This window comes from Cebus imitator, unplaced genomic scaffold, assembly GCF_001604975.1.
Source record: "Cebus imitator isolate Cc_AM_T3 unplaced genomic scaffold, Cebus_imitator-1.0 Scaffold137, whole genome shotgun sequence".
NCBI classification, from domain to species: domain Eukaryota; kingdom Metazoa; phylum Chordata; class Mammalia; order Primates; family Cebidae; genus Cebus; species Cebus imitator.
The window spans coordinates 3915997-3937084 of record NW_016107452.1 but is presented as its reverse complement, the minus strand read 5'-3'; the positions used below and the strand labels follow the sequence as shown (position 1 = coordinate 3937084).

At 44.2% G+C, this 21088-nt stretch overlaps 2 protein-coding genes across 2 annotated transcripts in view; both read right to left on the bottom strand.

Moving 5' to 3' along the window:
- Positions 1-506: 506 nt before the first annotated feature.
- ATMIN (ATM interactor) lies at positions 507-12072 on the bottom strand. The gene is made up of 4 exons (XM_017541853.2): positions 11709-12072; positions 6260-6385; positions 5297-5496; positions 507-4563 (listed from the first exon to the last, which is right to left on the bottom strand). The coding sequence occupies exons 1-4, from the start codon at positions 12045-12047 to the stop codon at positions 2751-2753; spliced, it is 2478 nt and encodes an 825-aa protein (XP_017397342.1). The 5' UTR covers positions 12048-12072; the 3' UTR covers positions 507-2750.
- A 4640-nt stretch (positions 12073-16712) lies between these two features.
- Positions 16713-21088, bottom strand: part of CENPN (centromere protein N) — a 22226-nt gene continuing 17850 nt past the window's right edge. The window contains exons 8-10 of the mRNA XM_017541834.2: positions 20805-20917; positions 17735-17861; positions 16713-17458 (exon numbers count right to left, since the gene is read on the bottom strand). Coding sequence (XP_017397323.1) covers positions 17376-17458; positions 17735-17861; positions 20805-20917 — 323 coding nt within the window. The 3' untranslated portion in view covers positions 16713-17375. The remainder of the gene's footprint in view (positions 17459-17734; positions 17862-20804; positions 20918-21088) is intronic.

Sequence of the window (21088 nt, the reverse complement as noted above, 5' to 3'; positions counted from 1 at the left end):
CAGGTGGGCTGGCAGAGCAGGGTCTTTGAATCCCTTCTCTCTGTGGCCATCGGAGTCTCTGTGTATCATAGGTTCTCCACCACTCCCCTGACATACTCCAGTATTTTCTTTTTTGTTTGTTTGTTTTGAGACAGAGTCTCACTCTGCCACCCAGGATGGAGTGCAGTGGTGCAATCTCAGCTCACTGCAACCTCTGCCTCCCAGGTTCAAGATTCTCCTGCCACAGTCTCCTGAATAGCTGGGATTACAGGTGCATGCCACCACACCTGGCTAAATGTTGTATTTTTAGTAGAGATGGGGTTTCACCATGTTGAGCAGGCTCATCTCAAACTCCTGACCTCAGGTGATCCACCTGCCTCAGCCTCCCAAAGTGTGGGGATTACAGGTGTGAGCCTGGGTACGATGAAATAGTCATTTTATCGTATGGCTTTCAGAAGACAATGAGTTTGTGAAATGGCAATAAAATGACATTTATGAGTAGGTTCAGGAATTCACAAGAAAACATAGAATTCTGGCTTCTCTTTAATCATTAAATTTCAGTTTTTACAAATAATTCAGGTTCAGGTTTTGAGGGAGAAACAGTTCTTGTATTATTACATGCTCAGCTTTTTCTGTAAATAACTCTATTGACTAGATTCACAAACATTGTCACAAACACAGAAAAAATTTTAAGCCATAGATCACTGCATTTATATTTACAACAAAGCCATACACATGCATTTCTCCTTCATTAGGAAGACTTAAATAGATGCTCGAATATTAAGGCAGTGACGATTCTAAAACGTAATGAAATTCTGAGTTAAGGCTTTGTTTGTTTTGAAATCCATACTCATAGGCACCTGTGACCAAAACAAACTCTTACCTACTGGGTGGAGTTCATCTGCCCAGGATATGTTGTTTACCAACACTTCCTTTGTAACAAATGTATGGGATAGGAATTAGTAGCAAAACCATCAATAATGAATCATTAGTCACCTTAGTAGGTTTTATTTTGAGGATTTAGCTTTCAGTAACACAGGCATGTGCCATAGAAAGGAGCATTTGTGTGTGTGTGTGTGTGTGTGAACGTAGACAACTTACAGGCTGCATTATTCCTACTTGACTGGAAGTTAGCCAATAATTAAGAATCCAGGATCTCCTAAATACAGAAAATCCCCAAAGCATACTTGATAATGCTCCCACCTCAAAACATAGAAAATCTTCTTGATTATTGAAGCAATAGGTCTTACTTTCTTTGTATTCTTTGAAGACTGTTTGGTATTCTCTTTAAAAAAAAACAACAACAACAAAATGCAGAATACCATATTTTAGATGAATCTATCCTATAATTGTTAGCCTCAAGGCACAAGTAATATCCTTGCTAGACCAGTATCTTATCTTATTCAAGGAAAAGATGAAGACTGGTGAATACAAGGAAATTCAACTTTAAAATAATTGTAGATTACACTCCTACCCTATCAAACTCAGTAGTACTAAGTGCAAAGTATTGACACCTAATGGGGGATGCCCTTTTCTCTTTCCACTGTTTTCTTGTTTTTTAATGTTTAGAGTGACAAAACTCAGATCCAGCCTGTGGGTGCACTATGGGAAACAGCTCCAGAGCCCCCGACTCTGGCCTACTGTGCAGAGCAGAAAGGATATTCATAGGGTATACCCCCAAATGAAGTAATAGGCATGTTTCCACAACTCTCTGTTCCCATGGTTTGGATAACTTATCCTTTTAGCAAGAACTCTACACTAAGTGCTTGCTTTTTTTTTTTTTTTTTTTTTTTTTGATAGGGTCTTGCCCTGTTACCCAGGTTAGAGTACAGTGCCATGATCATGGCTCACTGCAGCCTCAACCTCCTCAAGTGATCCTCTTATCTCAGCCTCCCAAGGAACTGAGATCACAGGTGCATACCACTATGCCTGGCTAATTAAATTGTTTTTCTAGAGACACTGTCTCCCTAGATTGCCCAAGCTGTTGTTGAACTCCTGAGCTCAGGTGATCCTCTTGCTTCAGCCTCCTAAAGTGCTGGGATTAGAGGGGTGAGCCACCATGCCTGGCATGCTGCTCTTTCCCTAGCCAGTAATTTTACATCAATAAACCTCTTGTGTGTAAAGTGCTCAACAGTAGCTCATGTAGGGCAGGGGTGGCATTGATTACATGAAAACTGCTTCAAAAGCTAAACAGCTATAGTTTTCCTCGGTGTATTTAAATCAGTAAAGAGGTGTCAGAGCTGATGAAGGTGCAGGCAGCAGGAGTCTAAGAGCGTGGAAGCACTACTGCGTAAATCTTACGGTGGCAGCATCAGGTTTCTTTAGTTGTTAGTAACAGGAATCAGGAATTTCTAACAAGCACTGTCAAAGATATTTTGGGTACAATGTAAGTTAAGTACATTACACTTTGACTAAAATGTTTTAGAAGATTTGAGAAATTTGTACCCTTGAACCTGGTAAGCTTGGCTTCAGCTAAATGGCTATGTATATTTTATAGGTGTGAAATACGTTTTTTAAATATGAAAAGATTAGCTGTGGAAGGGCAAATGTAGGCAACACAAAAACAGTTTAGATCAACACCTCACATTTTATAACAGACTCACATTTATACACAAATTTCATGTTTGCAAGTACAAAAGGCAAAGAACCGCAAAGAAGCTTAAGCAACTGCATCATCGACTACATTCAATAGAATACTGTTGTCCCCATTCTGTAGTTTAATCCAGAGGAAATGGTAGATGCCGTATCACAGGTGGACTCCACTTTTGGTTTTAGAAGGTGGAGGCTGTGTGTGGTTCAGCAGAGGTCTGGGTTTCTACAGAGCTCAACTGAGACTCCATCGTGTTCCAGGCCAGATCAGCCAGAAGAAAGTCGTCCATCGCTGTTTGAGTTTCATTGCTGGTGAAGAACAAGCTCCCCAGGGTTTCAAACCCAGAACTCATGGTCTGTGTTTCTGTACTGTTCAACTGAACTTTGCTTTCTAGAGCAGGTATATTTTTAGCAGCGGAGATTCCTTCAGTTTGGGTCTCTGTGTCAGATGAATCAGTACTCATGGAAAAGCTGGAGTGTTTCAGAATACTTCCCAGAGGCAGATGAGGGCTACTGTCTAAGAAGAAGTTTAAGTCTGTCTGTGTCTGTGTGTCAAACATCTCAAGACCTAAGAAGTTAGAATTTCCCCTACACCCGTAGGACTGAGCAGAGGTGTCGGCAAGTAGGAAGTCCGTTTGAGTCTCTATGTCCAGTGACTCCAAGACTGGCTCAGGGTTCATGGTGCTAAGTTCACTCTCTTCAGTTTGAGTCTGGATATTTGAGGCTGAAAAGAACTCTTCGATATCAAAATCGATTCCAGGATTCTGGGCTGGGCCAGATGGAAGCTGCGTGTCAGGTCCAGGATTTGTGTCAGACAAAAGACTACGATGATCCAGTGTCTGAGCAGGCAGATTACTTGACAAGATATTTTCCAGATCACATAATAAATCCATGGTTTGGGTCTGATTATCTGTCATGTTCTGTGAAGGAAGTATACTATTCTGTGCACTGAAGTTTATAATTGGTGCAGATTTCTCAATAACTTGATTTAAAGCCTTTGGGTCATTCTGAGGTAACAAACTATGAGTTACTGTCTCTGCTACTAAACTGTTACTTATAATGTTACCTGTAGCAACATTATATGATGAATGAACACTCTCAAAAATGTCTCCACACATTGCAGCTTGGTCCATCTGTACATGGTCATCTGCTGGATTTTGTATCCCACTGGTTTGAGTTTCTCTGGAGACCCCACCTGACTGGAAACAGGGGTCAATAAATGCATCAGTTTGAGCCGCTATAGATGAAGTCACCTTAGAGCTGGACAAAAATGTCTGAGTGTGAACACTAATGGGAAGAGACACTTGAGAATCAAACGACAAATCAGTTTGGGAACAAGATGACACAGAGGAATCAGTGCTGGCCCACTGTGCAGAAGGTATAAAGTTGTTTTGTGAGGCATAAGACAGATCCGTCTGCACATTGATGGAAGAAATGCTATTCTTTTGACATGTGTTCCCTAGTTCTTGTAAAGGAGCTGATGGACTTTTACCCAAGTTCACTTGAACGCCTGTGCTTATGGGCTCAAGAGCAACAGGATGAGCAGTTTTGAAAAGAGGTAGGCTCTCCTTAAGAGAGCAAGCCTCTGAATCTAGGCCAAGGATCAGGGTTCCTACTGACAAGGGCAGCAAGTGCACAGCCCCTGTGGCAGGGCCCTGATCCACACCTACCACCACGGGCTGCGCTGGGGAGTCAGCTGTAGGCACAAAGACAGGCATGAGAGAAAACTGCATCACTGGTAGTTTAACCACAGCCACTTTCGGCTTTGGTAAAAGCAACTTCTGAGGATATCTTGGTGGTGGTGTAAGAGTCTGCTTTTCAGTGTTAGAGCCACAGGAGTCTTCAAAAGATGGTTCTAGCTTTATTTCTGAAGCTTCTAGTTCTTGCGTGTCTGGTCTAGGGACTGGCTGGCTGTTCAGTGATTCAATGGTCTTACTGGATACTTTCTGGTTTTGCAAGCAGTTTTCCATTTTCCTTTTTTTACTAGGTGGATCCCTGAAAACAATGACAGAGCAAAGAATAAACCTTAAAATACAGCTTTCTTTGACCATGACACTGTATCTTCACTTACAAATGTCATTTCCCACATCTATAGTAGAGGTCATATTCAACCCAGACAAGATAAATCCCTTCTTTTGTAACTCTGGGAATTGGTCCTCTTACGGCAGGTGGATGTTCAGAAACACGCACACAGGGAAGGAGGAAGCATACCTTTTTCTTGGTTAAGCTCTAAGTACTAGAACTCAACTCAGCTCTTTAAGCCAACAGAAGCTAAAAGACTGATTTAATGCAAGTTTTCTCATTTCTTTCTTTTTTTAAAAATAATTTATTTTAAGGTAAGTTTTCTCATTTCTAAGGCAGGAAGCTACCACACCAAATGTAAATTTGAACTTCAAATGAAGTACAGTTTTATGATAAAACTTACTCTTTGGCAGTCTGGTTCCCTTTAATAGAAAATTCTGGCAGTTGAGATTTTCAAATGGAAATAACAAGGGACTCTCAAAGGAGGGTAGCAGAAAAAAATAATAGGAGGAACAATTGGGTCAAGATTTCAGGCCCAGACATGGGTTACTTGCAAGATCTGCTGCCATGTTCAGAAGCTTCCTTCTTCCACGTCACACGTTTCCTAAAATTCCTTTTTTCTCCCCACACCACTGGGTCTCCAGATGTTTCATCTCAAATGCTTCCCATAGCTACTGACTTTTGTGTCATCATCTTTTCCTTTCACCTGTGTTCTGCAGGGATCTCGTGGCCAGTTCGGTAGATGTGGGACTGCAGTGCCGTTCTACTGGCGTAGGGACAGCCACATGTGCACCGGAAGATCTTGCCACAGTCCTCTGCGTGTCTTTTCAAGTCCCATTCTGTACCATACGAATTGCTGCACTTACTACATTTGTGCTTCTTCTCAGCATGCATTTTCATAAAGTGCTACGAAGGACACAGAAGGGACTAAGATGAAAAACAGCAACCGATCAAAGCATTTCAAAAACCATCATCGCACCCACATTAACAATGCTTTTATACTGTTAATATAAATAGCATATAAAATATAGCAGTCCAAGTCAAGAATTTAAAAGCAGGCACACTGCAGTGTATTCTATATTTGCCGCCTCTTGTTGCTTTTGCTTTGTGAAAAGTGAGGAGATTGTTTTGGAAACAGTCTATGGTCTCCAGCATTTACACTCTGATCTGTAAGTGCAATGCTAGGACACCCTCCAGCTGACCCTGAGGGGAACATTTCAGACGCCAATCTCTTCCGGTTCTGAACCACCTCTTGTCCCAGTCACTGGGGCCCTCCCTCCTACGATAGTGGCTTCCAAAACTCTTCCTTTCCTGGATTCCGCAGGTTCCCATCCCCCTGGGAGAACAGTTCCTTTGTGTCTGTGCGCTCTGCCCTTGGAGGTATGCAGACTCACGCAGGAGATCTGACAGCACATATTTTCACATTCTTTGCTGAACTGGTCTCCTTCTCTCTCTCTGAACCCCACTTCTAGACATATTCCCTGCAGACCGTGCCGCATTTCCCTCCACTTGTGTGACAGCACACTCCGGTTTATACCAAGTGGGAGATGTGGGCAGCTCCTCTTACACGCAGCTTTCTATTCGATTCTGTAGTTATGTTTGTTAAATAATCAGAATGCACAATAGGTTTATAGCATCTGCATCTCATCCTCAGAGAAGTATACAATACCTGTTTTACGAGAGAAAACTGAGAAAATGGTCTGTCAGGGCCTCTGGGACAGCCTTCGATTGGACAACAGTAGAATTTCGGTACAGTTTTCAAATCTTTTCTTACTGTTGGATTGACTATGCCATCCTGCAAAAGGAACATTACTTTAAATAATTATTTCAAAAACCAACGCAGTAGGCTGGAATGGAAACAGAACGGGCACATTCTGCGAAATACTTTCAATTAACTTAGAGTTTCTCCATCTAGTGTTATCAGTAAGAGAACAAGTGCACGGGTGTGTTTGAGTAGATTAAATAAAATGCGGGGAGAATACTAAGCAAGACTCTAAAATACTGCATTCATTTGATGGTTATGGAATTATTCTTAGTCAATTTATATTCCAGGGAGATGTCCCCCTTATATAATCCTAGGTAGGCTGTCGAATGCTCCTTGAAACCACCGATTGGGATCACTACAAGATCCCCGCTCTTTTGGAACACGTGGTCAGTGATGCTGGGTCATCCTTTCATCATCCCTCCCACCTCCCTCACGTGAGGGTAGTGTGCACTCTCATCGCTGAATGCTTTTTCTATCTCCTGTCCTCTCCATTCTCAGTGCCGCTCCGTTCAGCTCCTCCTGACTATTTATGTGGAATTTGTCATTAGCCTCTTAATCTAAATTCCAGACCTTCAGTCTCTTTTTCACTCATACTTTATCAGATTCTCCTAAGAATCGCTTCGATTATGTCATTACCTTGCTCAAACGTTTTCAGCAGCACCCCAATACTATTCAAGTCCAAACTTCTTGAGCTTGGGATTCAAGTCCCTTCCTCCATAGCTTCAAACTACGTTCTCTTCTCTCATTACACCTAAGAGAGCTCACTCTAATTTCCCACACCTTTTCATGGGCAGGGATTTATTTGTATCTTCTGTTGCCTTTGGGAATGTTTTGAACAGAATAAATGTTCAGTAAAAACTGGCGGCATTATACTGAATCTGTTCAATGGCCATCTAGGCCAAAACTATCATGCCTGGGGAAGAGACCACTAAGGACGGTCAAAGTGGATGTGAACAGGTTCATTGTCATGGCAACAACCTGACACCGTCATGCTCCTGCTTTCTGAGAACCAACACCACACCTCTCCCCTGCACAGCGGTTCCCCTCCCACCCCCACCCGCTGCTTTTGGGGCCTTCTTCCCATTTCTGTCAGAGAATATGCTCAAGGGCAGGATGGCTGAGGAGATGAGAAATGGCGCTGGCACAGTAAAATGGAAATGCACTGAGAAAGTGGTGGTTTTATTCTGAAGTTCTATATACATTCAAGAATAAAATGTACTAGACTTTTTGCGTCTTTTGTGCGCATAACTGAAAAAGATGTACACAAAAATACTTCATGTTTATGAAAGATTTTAAGTTACAGACCTTGAAAAAGAACCTATGAGAGGAAACAATCCAGTAACAAGACAGAAAGAAAATATACAACAGGAAAAGGAAGGACTGTAAGAACTGTAGCAAAAACTAGGAGAAACTGTCACTGTAGTACTCTAGCACCACCTGACTGCCTTCTGAGAAAGCGTCCAAGACGGAAACAGTTTGCTTTGTCATCTCATTCTAAATTTACAATTAGAAATCTTCGCACAATATAGTCTATCGAGCAACTTGGAACCCTTCTTTAAGAGACTTCTGGCAAATCACTAAAAGCAAACCTCTGGATTGAAAATAACACGAAATCCTCTAAGCCATGTTTTACACATATAAATGTTGCTTGATAACAGGTTCTTTAAGCACCCGCCTGTCCCCTCCACTGCTTTCGTACACAGGAACAAAAGAATCTCTAGCAATCAAAAAATGTCTTCTTACTTCTACTCTTCCTGCCTCTGAATCATCATAGCTTTCATTTCTCCATGAATCCCACCGTACACAAGGCTAAGCTAGGTTTCTGGATTTCCTTACAGGACGTGGAATATGGCCATATACCTTAAGCACCCACATCAAACCAGAAGACGGCACATACTCTACAGCCTGCCATCCAATTCCTCACTCTCACTCATCGTCACTCGGAAGGGCTTGCTCATCATTTATGTTAAGGGAAGATGTGGTTGGGGGTAGGGTGTTTAGTGAAGAAAGATGAGAACAAGATAAGTACTATACAGCAACTAGTGGTGAGGGGAAGAAAATATAATCTAGAAAATATATAAACAATGAAAGAAATTATGCAAGCCAACTGTAACCAAGACAGTGGAAATTTCCACTGAGTATAAGAAAACCTGCCAATGAGATACACTCAGGGCAGAAAGCAGGTGGAGTCTCTAGTCAACACAGCTCTTAAAACCTAAGATAGCTTCCCAGCCAGGCTTCCTCCCTATTCCTTGTCCTTACTCCTCCCTCCTTCCGGTACTTTGAAAATAGGTATCAATAATAATGTTTGAGGCCCAGTGCAGTGGCTCATGCCTGTAATCCCAGTATTTTGGGAGGCTGAGGGGGGCGGATCACTGGAGGTCAAAATTAAAGACCAGTCTGACTAACATGGTGAAACCCAGTGTCTACGAATAATACAAAAATCAGCTGGGCACGTCGGCACATGCCTGTAATCCCAACTACTCGGGAGGCTGAGGCAGGGGAATCGCTTGAACCCTAGGGGTGGAGGTTGCAGTAAGCTGAGATGGTGCCATTGCACTGCAGTCTGGGAGACAGAGTGAGACTCCATCTCAAAATAATGCCAGCACTTTGGGAGGCCAAGATGGGCGGATCAGATGAGTCCAGCCAACATGGTGCAACCCATCTCTTCTAAAGATACAAAAATTAGCTGGGTATGGTGGCGGGTGCCTGCAATGCCAGCTACTCAGGAGGCTGAGGCAGGAGAACCACCTGAACCAGGACCCACGAGGCAGAGGTTGCAGTGAGCTGAGATCGCGCCACTGCACTCCAGCCTGGGCTACAGAGCGACTCTGTCAAAAAAAAAAAAAAAAAAAGGAATAATGTTTGAGGCTGGATGTGGTAGTAGGCGGCTACAGTCCCAGCTACTAGGGAGGCTAAAGCAGGAGGATCACTTGAGCTTAACCAGAGTGAGGGTACAGGTCCCCTTACTGGGACACCATCATATAGGTAGCTATTGCATCATGGGGACCACCTTCATGAAAAGAACTCCCTCTCCACCAAGACAGCAGCTGCTCAGGGGCCACTCGGCACTGTGATAAGAAAGCCAGGACAAGACAGGAAAGTGTGCCTGCTTATCAAAAAAAAAAAAAAAAAAAAAAAAACCCTGGCTGGGTGCAGTGGCTCACACCAGTAATCCCAGCACTTTGGGAAGCTGAAGCAGGTGGGTAATGTGAGGTCAGGAGTTTGAGACCAGCCTGGCCAACATGGTGAAACCCCATCTCTACTAAAAATACAAAAATTAGCTGGGCGTTGTGGTGTGCGCCTGTAATCCCAGCTACTCAGGAGGCTGAGGCAGGAGACTAGCTTGAACCTGGGAGGCGGAGGTTGCAGTGATCCAAGATTGGGCCACTGCACTCCAGCCCGGATGACAGAGTGAAAGTTTGTTTCAAACAAAACAAAACGAAACAAAAATCCCAACATAATTAGAAACAAACCTACTGTATACTAACCAGTGCTGAAAAGTAAATGGTGTCTTTGGTTCAACAGATGTTTACCAGGGTCTTTAAAGAGCTAGAGCTCCTAATAGCCATTCCACATAAAGGAACAAAAAGAAACTATTAAAAAATAGTTAATCCCACCTAAGTTATGATTTAAAAAAGGTTTAGGCCAGGCGTGGTGGCTCGCGCCTGTAATCCCAGCACTTTTGAGAGGCAGAAGCAGGTGGATCACTTGAGGTCAGAAGTTGGAGAACGGGCTGGCCAACATGGTGAAACCCTCTCTCTACTAAAAATGCAGCACAAAATTAGCTGCGTGTGGTGGCAGGCACCTATAATCCCAGCTGCTTGGGAGGTTGAGGCAGAATTGCTTGAACCTGTGAAGCAGAGGTTGCAGTGAGCCTGGATTGTGCCATTGCACTCCAGCCTGGGCGACAAAGCAAGACTCTGTCTCAAAAACAAAAACAACAACCAAAAAGGATTTAAAATGTAGTATGAAAACAAAACAGTAGGTTGAAAGCCATTCCCAGAGTTATACTTGTGTGCTGAAAAAAACCCAGAGCTTTTCGGTGCGACAATTTAGCCCCACCTACAGGGACTTCCTCAGCATCCCTCTTGTACATTTCCTGACTGGCTCCCTGATCTTCATTTGAGAACGCTGTTGCATCTCGGTTTAGATGATGGTAAAAGCGGATCACCCTTCATGGGCGACTACAATCTCAGGGTTTTTGCTGTTAAATTCTTATCAGAAGTCTGACTACAGTGAACTTTCCAAGGAGGATTCTCCTGATGGGCAGACAGAACGTGCAGTACTCTGGGTACTCTAAATTTACTCCCAACCATCAAAAGCTACATATTCACAGAACTGCTTTCAATAACTCGTGCTTTTGAATACTGTCACCGCTGGCCTAGAGTGGTGCAAGGAAACTTGCCATTGTAATGACTGAGAGATTATGACTTAATAGGTCCAGGGTGGGGCTGGACATCTGGATTTTTAATATGCTTGTCACAGATGTGTCCTAAAGGGTGAAAATGACCGCCCCGTTTTGCATAACACGGAGGAACTGAACTGACTGTTGTCATGGTGTACTGCATCCCCTCTTAAAGAAGAGAGGGGAAATTTCCCTTAGGTCTCAATCCTGAGCTGATCTTACCAACACCATGAAACTGATGGTGTTTAGAGCAAAACCTAAGGCTGCTTTAAAACATCTTTTTATTCTTAATCGACACAGAGTAATTACTGCTACTGAGGGGTGCAGTGTGCAGCATGAATGCACATGAACACTGCATAGTGATCAAGTCAGTGTATTTAACATTTCCTTGACCTCAAACGTATTGTCTCTTGGTGACGAGAACATTCAAAACCCTGTCTTCTAGTTATTTTGGTACATACAGTCCACTGGGCAGGACCTAAGGGCGGTATTGTGGGTGTGATGGCAAGCACAGAGCTTCAGAACCAGAGGCCCGGGTTTAAAGCTCCGCATCACCTAGGTTGCATAATCTGTTTCTCATTAATATAATGGAGACCATGCGTCCTCCGCCAAGATGCCATGAAAACTCATGAGTAAAAACGTGTAAAATGCCTGGGCCGGCGCCCGGCACGACACTCAGGGCCAAGAAACCAGGGAACCGGCACAAGTGGCTGACCCCAGCCTCCTGGCTCTTCCTCCTCGTCTGAGGCCTCACCTGCGGGGCCCGCCGCGAGGGTTTGAGAGACACCTGCGGCCGGTGCGGGCAGAGGCCGGCGGGCAGAGGCCGGCGGAGCAGCGGCGGCGCGCAGGGCGCTTGTCCCCCCGAGGTCGGGCTTGCACGCCGGCGCCGGGCGCTTTGTTGGAGCCAGGCCCCGCAGCCCCGGCCGCCGGCCGCGTCGGGCTCACCTGCAGGCGGTGGCTCTTGACCAGGTGCATGTTGAGCGCGGGGCTGTTGGGCAGGATCTTGCCGCACCCGCGCACGGTGCACAGGATGTTGGTCCGCACGGCCCGGGACAGCTCGCTCACCGACGGCTGGATCAGCTCCCTCGGCTGTAGCGCAGGGGCCGAGGACTGCTGCGTCGCCCCCGCGGGTCGCGGCCGGCTGCCCCTCAGTCGGGGTCCCGGGGGCACCCACGGGCCCGAGGCGGCGGCGGCGGCGGCTCCTCTTGTGGCCGCCGGGACAGCCCGGGCACCCGCCGTCAGAGCCGAGGACCCCGCCGCCGCCGCCGCCTCCGAGGCCGCCATGGCTCCCGCACGGCCGCCGGACCCAGCTCGCAGGCCCCGCCCCCGCTGCAGCCACTTCCGGCAGGAGGCGGGGCCGCAGGCTCATTAGCATCCGGCGGGCCCAGGTGGCCGCAGCGCCCCCTGCCGGCCCCAGAGGGCGCGCCCCGGAGGGAGGCGACGTTAGGTGAGGCCGCCAGGAGGCGAAATTTCACCTGCTAGCAGGTAAAAGGTATTGCCCCGCCCCTCTAACCATTCTTCCTAGGAACTTCAGGCAGTAGTCAGACAAAAGATAAAGCAATACGTTGGGCAATTCGTTTACTTCCCAAAGATTAGAAACAACCCAAATGTTCAGTGGCAGATGAGGCAGAAGTACCCTAATTTCCGCCGTTGTTAATTACCTAGATCTTACCGGGTACCAGGTGAGTCTGGGGGGATGCACTTTTCATGCTGTGTCTCATTTTGTCTTCAAAACGACTGTAGCGGGTACGTACTGTAAGTTGCCCCACTTTGTGCAGACATTTAGGCTTATAGAAATTAAGTTACTTTACCTAGACTACACTATACAAACGAAAGGATTGTTAAAACGGATAGGGTTAATCACATTAGGGAGGCTGGATTTGCTTGCCTCTATTTTAACTGCTGAAATTAGGATTACTGTTTATGAGACACTGTAGTTCAGTACATGATTCTAAAACTTAAATACTTATACTGGATAGGTTATGTAAATGGGCATAAAGGGGCCGGGTTGACAAAAGGGAGGGGTGAGGACTGCAGTGAAACACATCCTTTATTAAAAGGGGGCAGCTGCTACTCATCTTTGGTGTGGCTAGAGTTTTATGTGAAAACTTCCAACTTTTACATACTAGCAGCTATATTCATTTTCTCTTGCTATTAATAAATTACCACAAACTTACTGCCTTAACCCAAATTTATTATCTTACAGTTCTGGAGGTCAAAACAAATGAGTCTTCTGGGCTAAGATCAAGGTGTCAGCAGGGCTGTATTCCTTCTGGAGGCTCCAGGGGAGAATCTGTTTACTTGCCTTTCCCAGCTTCTAGAGGTTGCCTGCATTCCTTGGCTTGTGGCCCCTTCCTCCATCTCCAGAATCAGTAACGGTGAGTCGAGTCTTCATCGCATCACATCACTCTGATTTCTTCACTGGTGATCCCTCTGCCTCTTCTATTCTTAAGGCCCCTTGTGATGACATTGGGCCCATTCAAGTCACCCAGGATAATTTCTCCAACTGCCAAGTCCCTTTGCCTTGCAACCTAACTGTGATAACGTGAAGTGTTTGGTCTTTGTCCTGGCATGCAATTCCTAAAATCCCTGGAATCAGCAAAGTGATGTGTCTTTTTGTATGCTAATGAGTGGACTGATGACTAGAGGTCCCTAGGTAGCTTTAGGATGAGACAGCATTAGAGGCTTGGGACTTTCAGTCCTCCCCCTCGACCTCTGGGGAGGAGACAGGGCCTGAAGCTTAAGTTGATCAGTCATTCCTATGTAATGAAGGTTCCATAAATTCCCAAAAGAACTAGGTTTGGAGAGCTTCCCGATAGCTGAATGCATGAAGTTTCCTGGAGGGAGGCACCCTCAGAGAGGGCATGCATGGAAGCTTCATGTCCCTTCCCATAAGCCTTGCCCTGTGCATCTTTTCATCTGAATCCTTTGTAACATCCCTCATAAGAAATCGGTCAATGTGATTTCCTGAGTTCTGTGAGCTGCTCTAGCAAACTAATTGAACACGAACAGAGGGCTGTGGGAAATGCAATTTATAACTGGTTAGTCAGAAGCGCAGGTTAAAGAACCTGGGGCTGGTAGCTGGCCTCAGAAGTGGGTGGCAGCTTTGTGAGACTGAGCCCTTAACCTGTGGGGGTCTGATGATATCGCCAGGTAGTTAGTGTTGGATTGAACTGGAGCACAAGCAGCTGGTATCTGCTGTAGAACTGACTGCTTATGTCAACCAAGAGGTGAAAGACCACACTGCAAAGCAGTGAGAGAAGGCACTGTTTTTAATTTAAAAAAAAAAAGAAAAGAGACAGCTTTTGCCATGTTGGCCAGGCTGGTTTTGACCTCCTGAGCTTAAGGGATCCACCTGCCTCAGCCTCCAAGAGTGCTAGGATTGTAGGCACAAGCTACCACATCTGGCCAAACAAGGGATTTTTATTGGGGTCTTAGAAATTGCAATTTGGGAGACACACATTCACCTAGAAGCCAAACTGGGTTCTGAAAAGACGGAGAGAAATAGAGGTTTTTAAAAGAAAGTAGAGGGTTATTACATGAGTTGTTTTGAAAGAATTATCACTGGAGGAGATAAATGGCTTAGTACATGCATCCATAGTTTACTGGTTGTCGCTGTTAAGAGTTGTAACACTGGCAAAATTCAGTTTTCCAGGATGTAGTGGTTATTGCAATTTTGGCCCAGTTCAAAGCTTCATGGCAAGTTCATATTTTTTGTGTTTTCCAAGCTGCAGATTGTGCAGGCAAGTCCTTCTTAGAATGGCTTCCCAACTCCATTTTAGAGCTCTGAACCAAAGTGATGCCATTTTGTGTATCACATTTCATATTTCCCTCCTTTGATCCAGATCCAAGATAGCAGAGCTGATAAATCACTCGTTGGTTGGCTACAGACTAGTTATCTGTTTTCCTTAGAGTTAGAAACACCTATTTCTACAGTGTCATGTCCCACAAAGGGGGTAGTCAAATCACTGCTTCCAAGATTGGTCAAATTTGAGTAACAAGGGACCATTTTAACAAGGAGGACTGCATTAGTCTATAGCAGTTAGCTGTATATAAGAAGGGGCATACATTTGATTAGCCGTGTCTAAATGTTGTGACATCATGATTTTAACATAGATACAATGGGACATACAAAAGGTACAATCCATCTGCCAGCTGCTCAAGTCCTGGGTCCCTTGACTGTGGCTTCCAGAAGAGCAGGGCAGCTTTTGGATCCTGCTAAAAAGTGCTAAAAAATGCACTGAAAATCAACTGATGAAAAATGGATTAATAGGAGAAAAGGCATACAAGCTTTATTAATATGCCTGGGGAGAAGGGGAGGAATCAGAGAGTGATTGTATCCCCCAACCCCCAATGGGGTATGGACGCTTACATACCCTTTTTCATAGGGGTGTAAGGAGATAGGGAACCTATACAATTCTTTTGAGGAGCAGTAAATGATTATTAGAGAGAATAAATGGACCAGGGAGACAGAAATTAACTTGTAAATTATTCTCTTTGGAATCTGAATAAGCCTGAAGGGCAGGCCTTATGAAAAAGTCCATCCATGTGTGGCTGTATTCTTCAGTCTTCATTTCTTTGATAGATAATGAGATTTAAAGGAAAGAATAGAGGGCATTTGTGTTCCCTTTGGTAAGAAGCTTTCTTAGACAAGGAGATTCCAGAGGGAGTTCCTCTCTGCCCTTGGTTGAGGCAAGAATAAGACAAGGTTAGAGGGACCTTGACTCTGAGGCTTATTTCTTAGGCCTTTCCATTTTCAAAAGCACCCAGCATGCCCAAGTACCATCCATCATTTTCTGTGCCTCAATATTCCCTAGTTTGAAATTTCCCTCGAAGTTTGACAAACCAAAGAGTGAGCTGGCCGTGAAGAAGAGAAAAATCAAGTTAAATAGAATAGAATTTTAGCCAGGTGTGGTGGCTCACACCTGTAATTCCAGCACTTTGGGAGGCCAACGCGGGCAGATCACAAGGTCAGGAGTTCGAGACCAGCCTGGCCAACGTGGTGAAACCCTGTCTCTACTAAAAATACAAAAATTAGCTGGGCGTGGTGGTGTGCGCCTATAATCTCAGCTACTGAGGAGGCTGGGGCAGGAGAATCGCTTGAACCTGGGAAGCAGAGGTTGCAGTGAGCCGAGATTGTGCCATTGCACTCCAGCTTGGGAAACAGAACAAGACTCTGTCTCAAATAAAACGAAACAAACAAAAAAAATTAGCCGGGCTTAGTGGTGAGCACCTGTCATCCTGGCTACTCGGGAGGCTGCGTGAGGGGAATCGCTTAAACCCGGGAAGTGGAAGTTGCATTAAACTGAGATTGTACCACTGCACTCCAGCCTGGGCGACAAAGTGAGACTCCATCTCAAGAGAGAATTTTGATTTTGGTAAGCCTGTCAAATATCAAAGGTTTAAAACAATCAAAATGCTGAGCACAGTGGCTTATACTTGAAGTCCCAGCTACTCAGGAGGCTGAGGTTAGAGGATCGCTTGAGCCCATGAGTCTGAGTGCAGCCTAGGCAACATAGTGATACCCTGTTTCTCCACTAGAAATACAAAAATTAGCTGGGCATGGCGGTGCATACCTATAATCCCAGCTACTCAGGGGCTGAGGCAAGAGAATCGCTTGAACCTGGGAGGTGGAGGTGGAGATCGTTCCATTGCACTCTAGTCTGGGCGACAGAAAGAGATTCTGTCAAAAAAAAAAAAAATTAGCTGGGCATGGTGGAGCATGTCTGTAATTCCAGTTATTTGGGAGACTAAGGTGGGAGGATCACTTGAGCTTGGGAGGGCAAGGCTGCACTGAGCCATGATCATGCCACTGCACTCCAGCTTGGGTGACAGAGCAAGACTCTCTCTCAAAAAATAAATAATAAATAAAAAAGTAGAAAACAATTTAAAAAAAAAAATGGTATTTAGTGATGATCACTGAAAGACTTTCATCAAAAGTAACTGATGTGCCAGTGTTTTTATATCTTTATTAATAAATCAGTATAATATTTGTCAGTTTGAATGTTATATACATGATAAAATAATTATGAAAAGTATCATATTTACAACAAGAATATTATTTTATATAACTGACTCACCAAATACGCAAGCTCTTGCAACAATAGCACAGTGGACTCAACTCTGTCCTTTGAATGGACCAATTTCATGATTCTTCTAAAAAGTTTTGAGTGAGTATAGTTTCCTTTTGCTTCTTTCCATGGATCTAAGGCTTAAGAATGAATCCCTGGAAACCAGCAGCTGGAATCAGACCTCCCCAGAATCAAGAAGAGACAGCAGTGGGAAAAAGAACACAAGCCCCAAAGTCTCCAGCACTGTGCCAAATGCTTGATTTCAGAGCATTCAAGCACTCAAGGTCAAGTGTGGAGCCATATATATGTATGTCCTGTCATCTCAAACGCCACAACTGTTAGTTAGTAGGGTATGCGAGACAGGATGCATATCGTGGAGGAATGAATCAGTCCCAACAATTATGTGAGCATTTCTAAAAATTCAGTAACAAGGATTCTCTAAAATACAAGTCTACAGACAGAAGCTATACAGCCAGCCATTAACGGAAGTGCACGTGCAATGTCATGGAGGAGGAGCTGTGTTTATGAAACCACACACGTCTTATTTATCTCTAATTTTAAAATAATTCATTCTCTTGTTGGGTATGCAAGTGAGCAGTGGAGAAAGGGGTGCATCTGCAATACCTGAAATTTAAATTAAAAAAAAGGAAAAAAGAAAATTAAAAGTCGTCACAGAAGGATGGATTGGAGTCAGTTTAAAAATGGCCGAGATTAGAGGGTGGATCATGGAGGGGCCCCCCTCCCCCAATTAAGTACAGAAGCAGAAGATGCACAATAAAGCATGACGGGCTAGCAGACTAGGTGATGGGAGAGCTCAGAAGTAATTAGTCAGCAGATATGAGGACAGAATAGAGGCATGTTGCTAACTTTTCTAGCTTATAAAGTAAGCTGACCACTCACCAGCTGGTGCTAAGGATTTCAATGCTTCCAGAAGATGTGGGCTAGAGAATTTTATTAGGCATCGGAGGGGTTCTTCCCTCTCAGCCAAGATGCTCCCATTTAAATCACTTTTGAATTTCGTTTCAAGCTGTCAACAAACATATTTATAAGTGACTATTAAATGTATTGTATAAATGGTGAAATACAGTGAAATCAGAATGATACATTTTATTAGTTCTTGCCATTAAGAAATACAGGAATTAACAGGGGTGGGGACCATTTAATTAGCTAACTGCAAACATAGAGGGCAGGCAGGGCATGGTGGCTCACACCTGTAATCCCAGCACTTTGGGGAGGCCAAGGCGGGTGGATCACTTCAGGTCAGGAGTTTGAGACCAGCCTGGTTAACATGGTGAAACTCCGTCTCTACTAAAAATACAAATATTACCTGGGCATGGTAGTGTGTACCTGTAATCCCAGGTAATTGCTTGAACCCAGGAGGTGGGGTCTGCAGTAAGGCAAGATGGTGCCACTCTACTCCAGCCTGGGCAACAAAGTGAGACTCCATCTCAGAAAAAAAAAAGAGAAAAAAAACATAGAGGGCAACTGGTATATCAAACAACATCCAAGGCAAAATGCCAGCATGCCCAGTGCCTGCCACATGGGAGACGTTAAGTGTCAGTTCCGCCCTCAGGTGCCCTTTACAATTTGTATTCTTAATGGTAAATTAGTGTTATCTTCTCTAATCTACAATTTTAATGTAAATATACCACTTTTTTTTTTGAATCACAATGAGATTTCTTTCTTTTTTGGGACAGTCTCACTTTGTTGCTCAAGCTGGAGTGGTGCGAACATGGTTCACTGCAGCCTCAAGCTCCTTGGCTCAAGCCATCCTCCCACCTCAGCAAAAGCAGCTGGGACTACAGCCACATGTCACTATGCCCTGTAGTTTTGAATTTCTGTAGAGACAGGGATTTGCCATGTTACCCAGGCTGGTCCATCTCCTGGGTTCAAGGAATCCTCCTGCCTCAGCCTCCCAAAGTGCTGGGATTATGGGTGTGAGCCACTGCACCCAGCTGACATTTTTTTTTAAGTTCTAATTATAGAAGATTTTAAACATATACAAAAGTAAGGAGTTTCATGTGCATATCACCCAGCGGAAATAATGATCAGTAATGTAGCCAGGTGTGGTGACTCACGCCTGTAAGCCCAGCACTATGGGAGGCCAATTTGGGCGGATCACCTGAGGTCGGTAGTTCATGAGCAGCCTGACCAACAGGGAAAAACCCTGTCTCTACTAAAATACAAAATTAGCTGGGCGTGGTGGTGCAAGCCTGTAATCCCAGCTACTGTAATCGTGAGACTGAAGCAGGAGAATTGCTTGAACCTGGAGGTTGTGGTGAGCCGAGATTGCACCATTGCACTCCGGCCTGGGCAATAAGAGTGAAACTCCGTCTTTTAAAAAAAAAAAAAAAAATGCTCAAATCATATTTTCTGCATCCTAGACCAGTGGTTCTCAGGTTTGCGTGTGCAGAATCAGCTTAGAGGGCTTGTGAGGGTCCCACCTGCCCCAGTTTAGTAGGACTAGGGTGGGGCCAAGAATTGGCATTTCCTACCCATTCCCAAGGGATGCTGATACTATTAAGCCAGGGACTACACTTTGAGAACCACTATCCTGGATTATAAACTGTTTGAAGGAACTAGTTTAAAGTCTGCCATTAAGGGACCCAACTTGAAAGGTGTCAATCCATTTCTCCCACTAAAAATAAATCAAACAGGCTTTGGGCTTAAGTGAGCAGATCAATGGCGGATTTAAAGTGTGGCCTGTAGCTATAGAAAGGCTAAAGAGAAAATTGGAGAGCTTGGGGGCAGAAAGGTGTTTTGAGTATGAGCATGGAGTGAAATTAGAGTGATCACAATATAAACCTCCAGTTCTCCTAATGGTGGCAGTGGGTTTGCGTTAAACACCTGTCCTGGCCTTCCTGGTGGGCAGCAGCACATGTCTGGAAGGCACACTTCTGGAACAAGCCACATTTGTGGTACTGCCTAGGTTACTGGCTTTTCTCCATGTGATGCCAGCTGGGCTATGTAATTACTTACTGATTCATTATTTTATTCAGCATGTATTTATGAGCACCTATTATGTGCCAAGTACTGTTCTAGGTGTGGATGGGCTAGAATGGTATAATTTACATTTCTTTCCCCCTCAGATAAACAGATTACGGCCAGTTATGCATAACTGCATTAATATGTAAGATGAAACAAAAAGGCAAATTTATAATTTCTTTTTTTTTTAAACGGAGTCTCGCTCTGTCTGCCAGGCTGAAGTGCAGTGGTACATCTTGGCTCACTGTAACCTCCACCTCCTGGGTTCAAGTGACTCTTCTGCCTCAGCCTCCTGAATAGTTGGGATTACAGGCATGCACCACTGCATCTGAATAATTTTTTCTTTTTTTTTTTTGAGATGGAGTCTCACTCTGTCATCTAAGCTGGAGTGCAGCAGCGCGATCTTCGCTCACTGCAACCTCTGCCTCCCGGGTTCGAGAGATTCTCCTACCTCAGCCTCCCAAGTAGCTGGGACTACAGGTGCATGCCACAACACTTAGCTAATATTTTGTATTTTTAGTAAACACGGGGTTTCACCGTGTTAGCCAGTACGGTCTCAATCTCCTGACCTTGTGATCCACCCGTCTCAGCCTCCCAAAGTGCTCGGATTACAGGCGTGAGCCACTGTGCCCAGCTGTTTTTTTTTATTTTTAGTAGAGATAGGGTTTCACCATGTTGACCAGGCTGGCATCAAACTCCTGACCTCAGGTGATCCACCCACCTTGGACTCCCAAAGTGCTGAAATTACAGGCATGAGCTACCACACCTGGCTCAAATTCATAATTTATAAAGATCTCCTATGCTAACAGAAGAACTTATAAATACAATAAAGAGGTCTATTTAATTCATAAATTTATTACATGAATTGAAGTGATACATGAAAGAGGAAGTTTCTTAGATTTGTTTTTCACTTAAGGTTTTCGTTCTTTTTAAACAATGTTGATGTCTTAATATTCAATAGTTAATATTTATTACTATGTCTTACCTTATATTGTGCAAATTCTAGTCGTGGTTGAGGATAATCTCCAAACGTTTCTTGAGTTATTTGTTGGACTCTCTCTTTTTCTGCAATGTTTTCATGAATGATCCTTGAATCCACTATAAGTGGAAGATTTCAAATAAAACAGCCATTAGGAATATATTTCATCCTTAAATTATCCTCCTTTCATTCCTAACCCTTCAAATTGTTTGCATAATTTTAAAATAATATTTAGTGCTGTTTCTTTTGGTTGTAATAATTTCTTATTGTAGGGAAGTTGGAAAGTACAG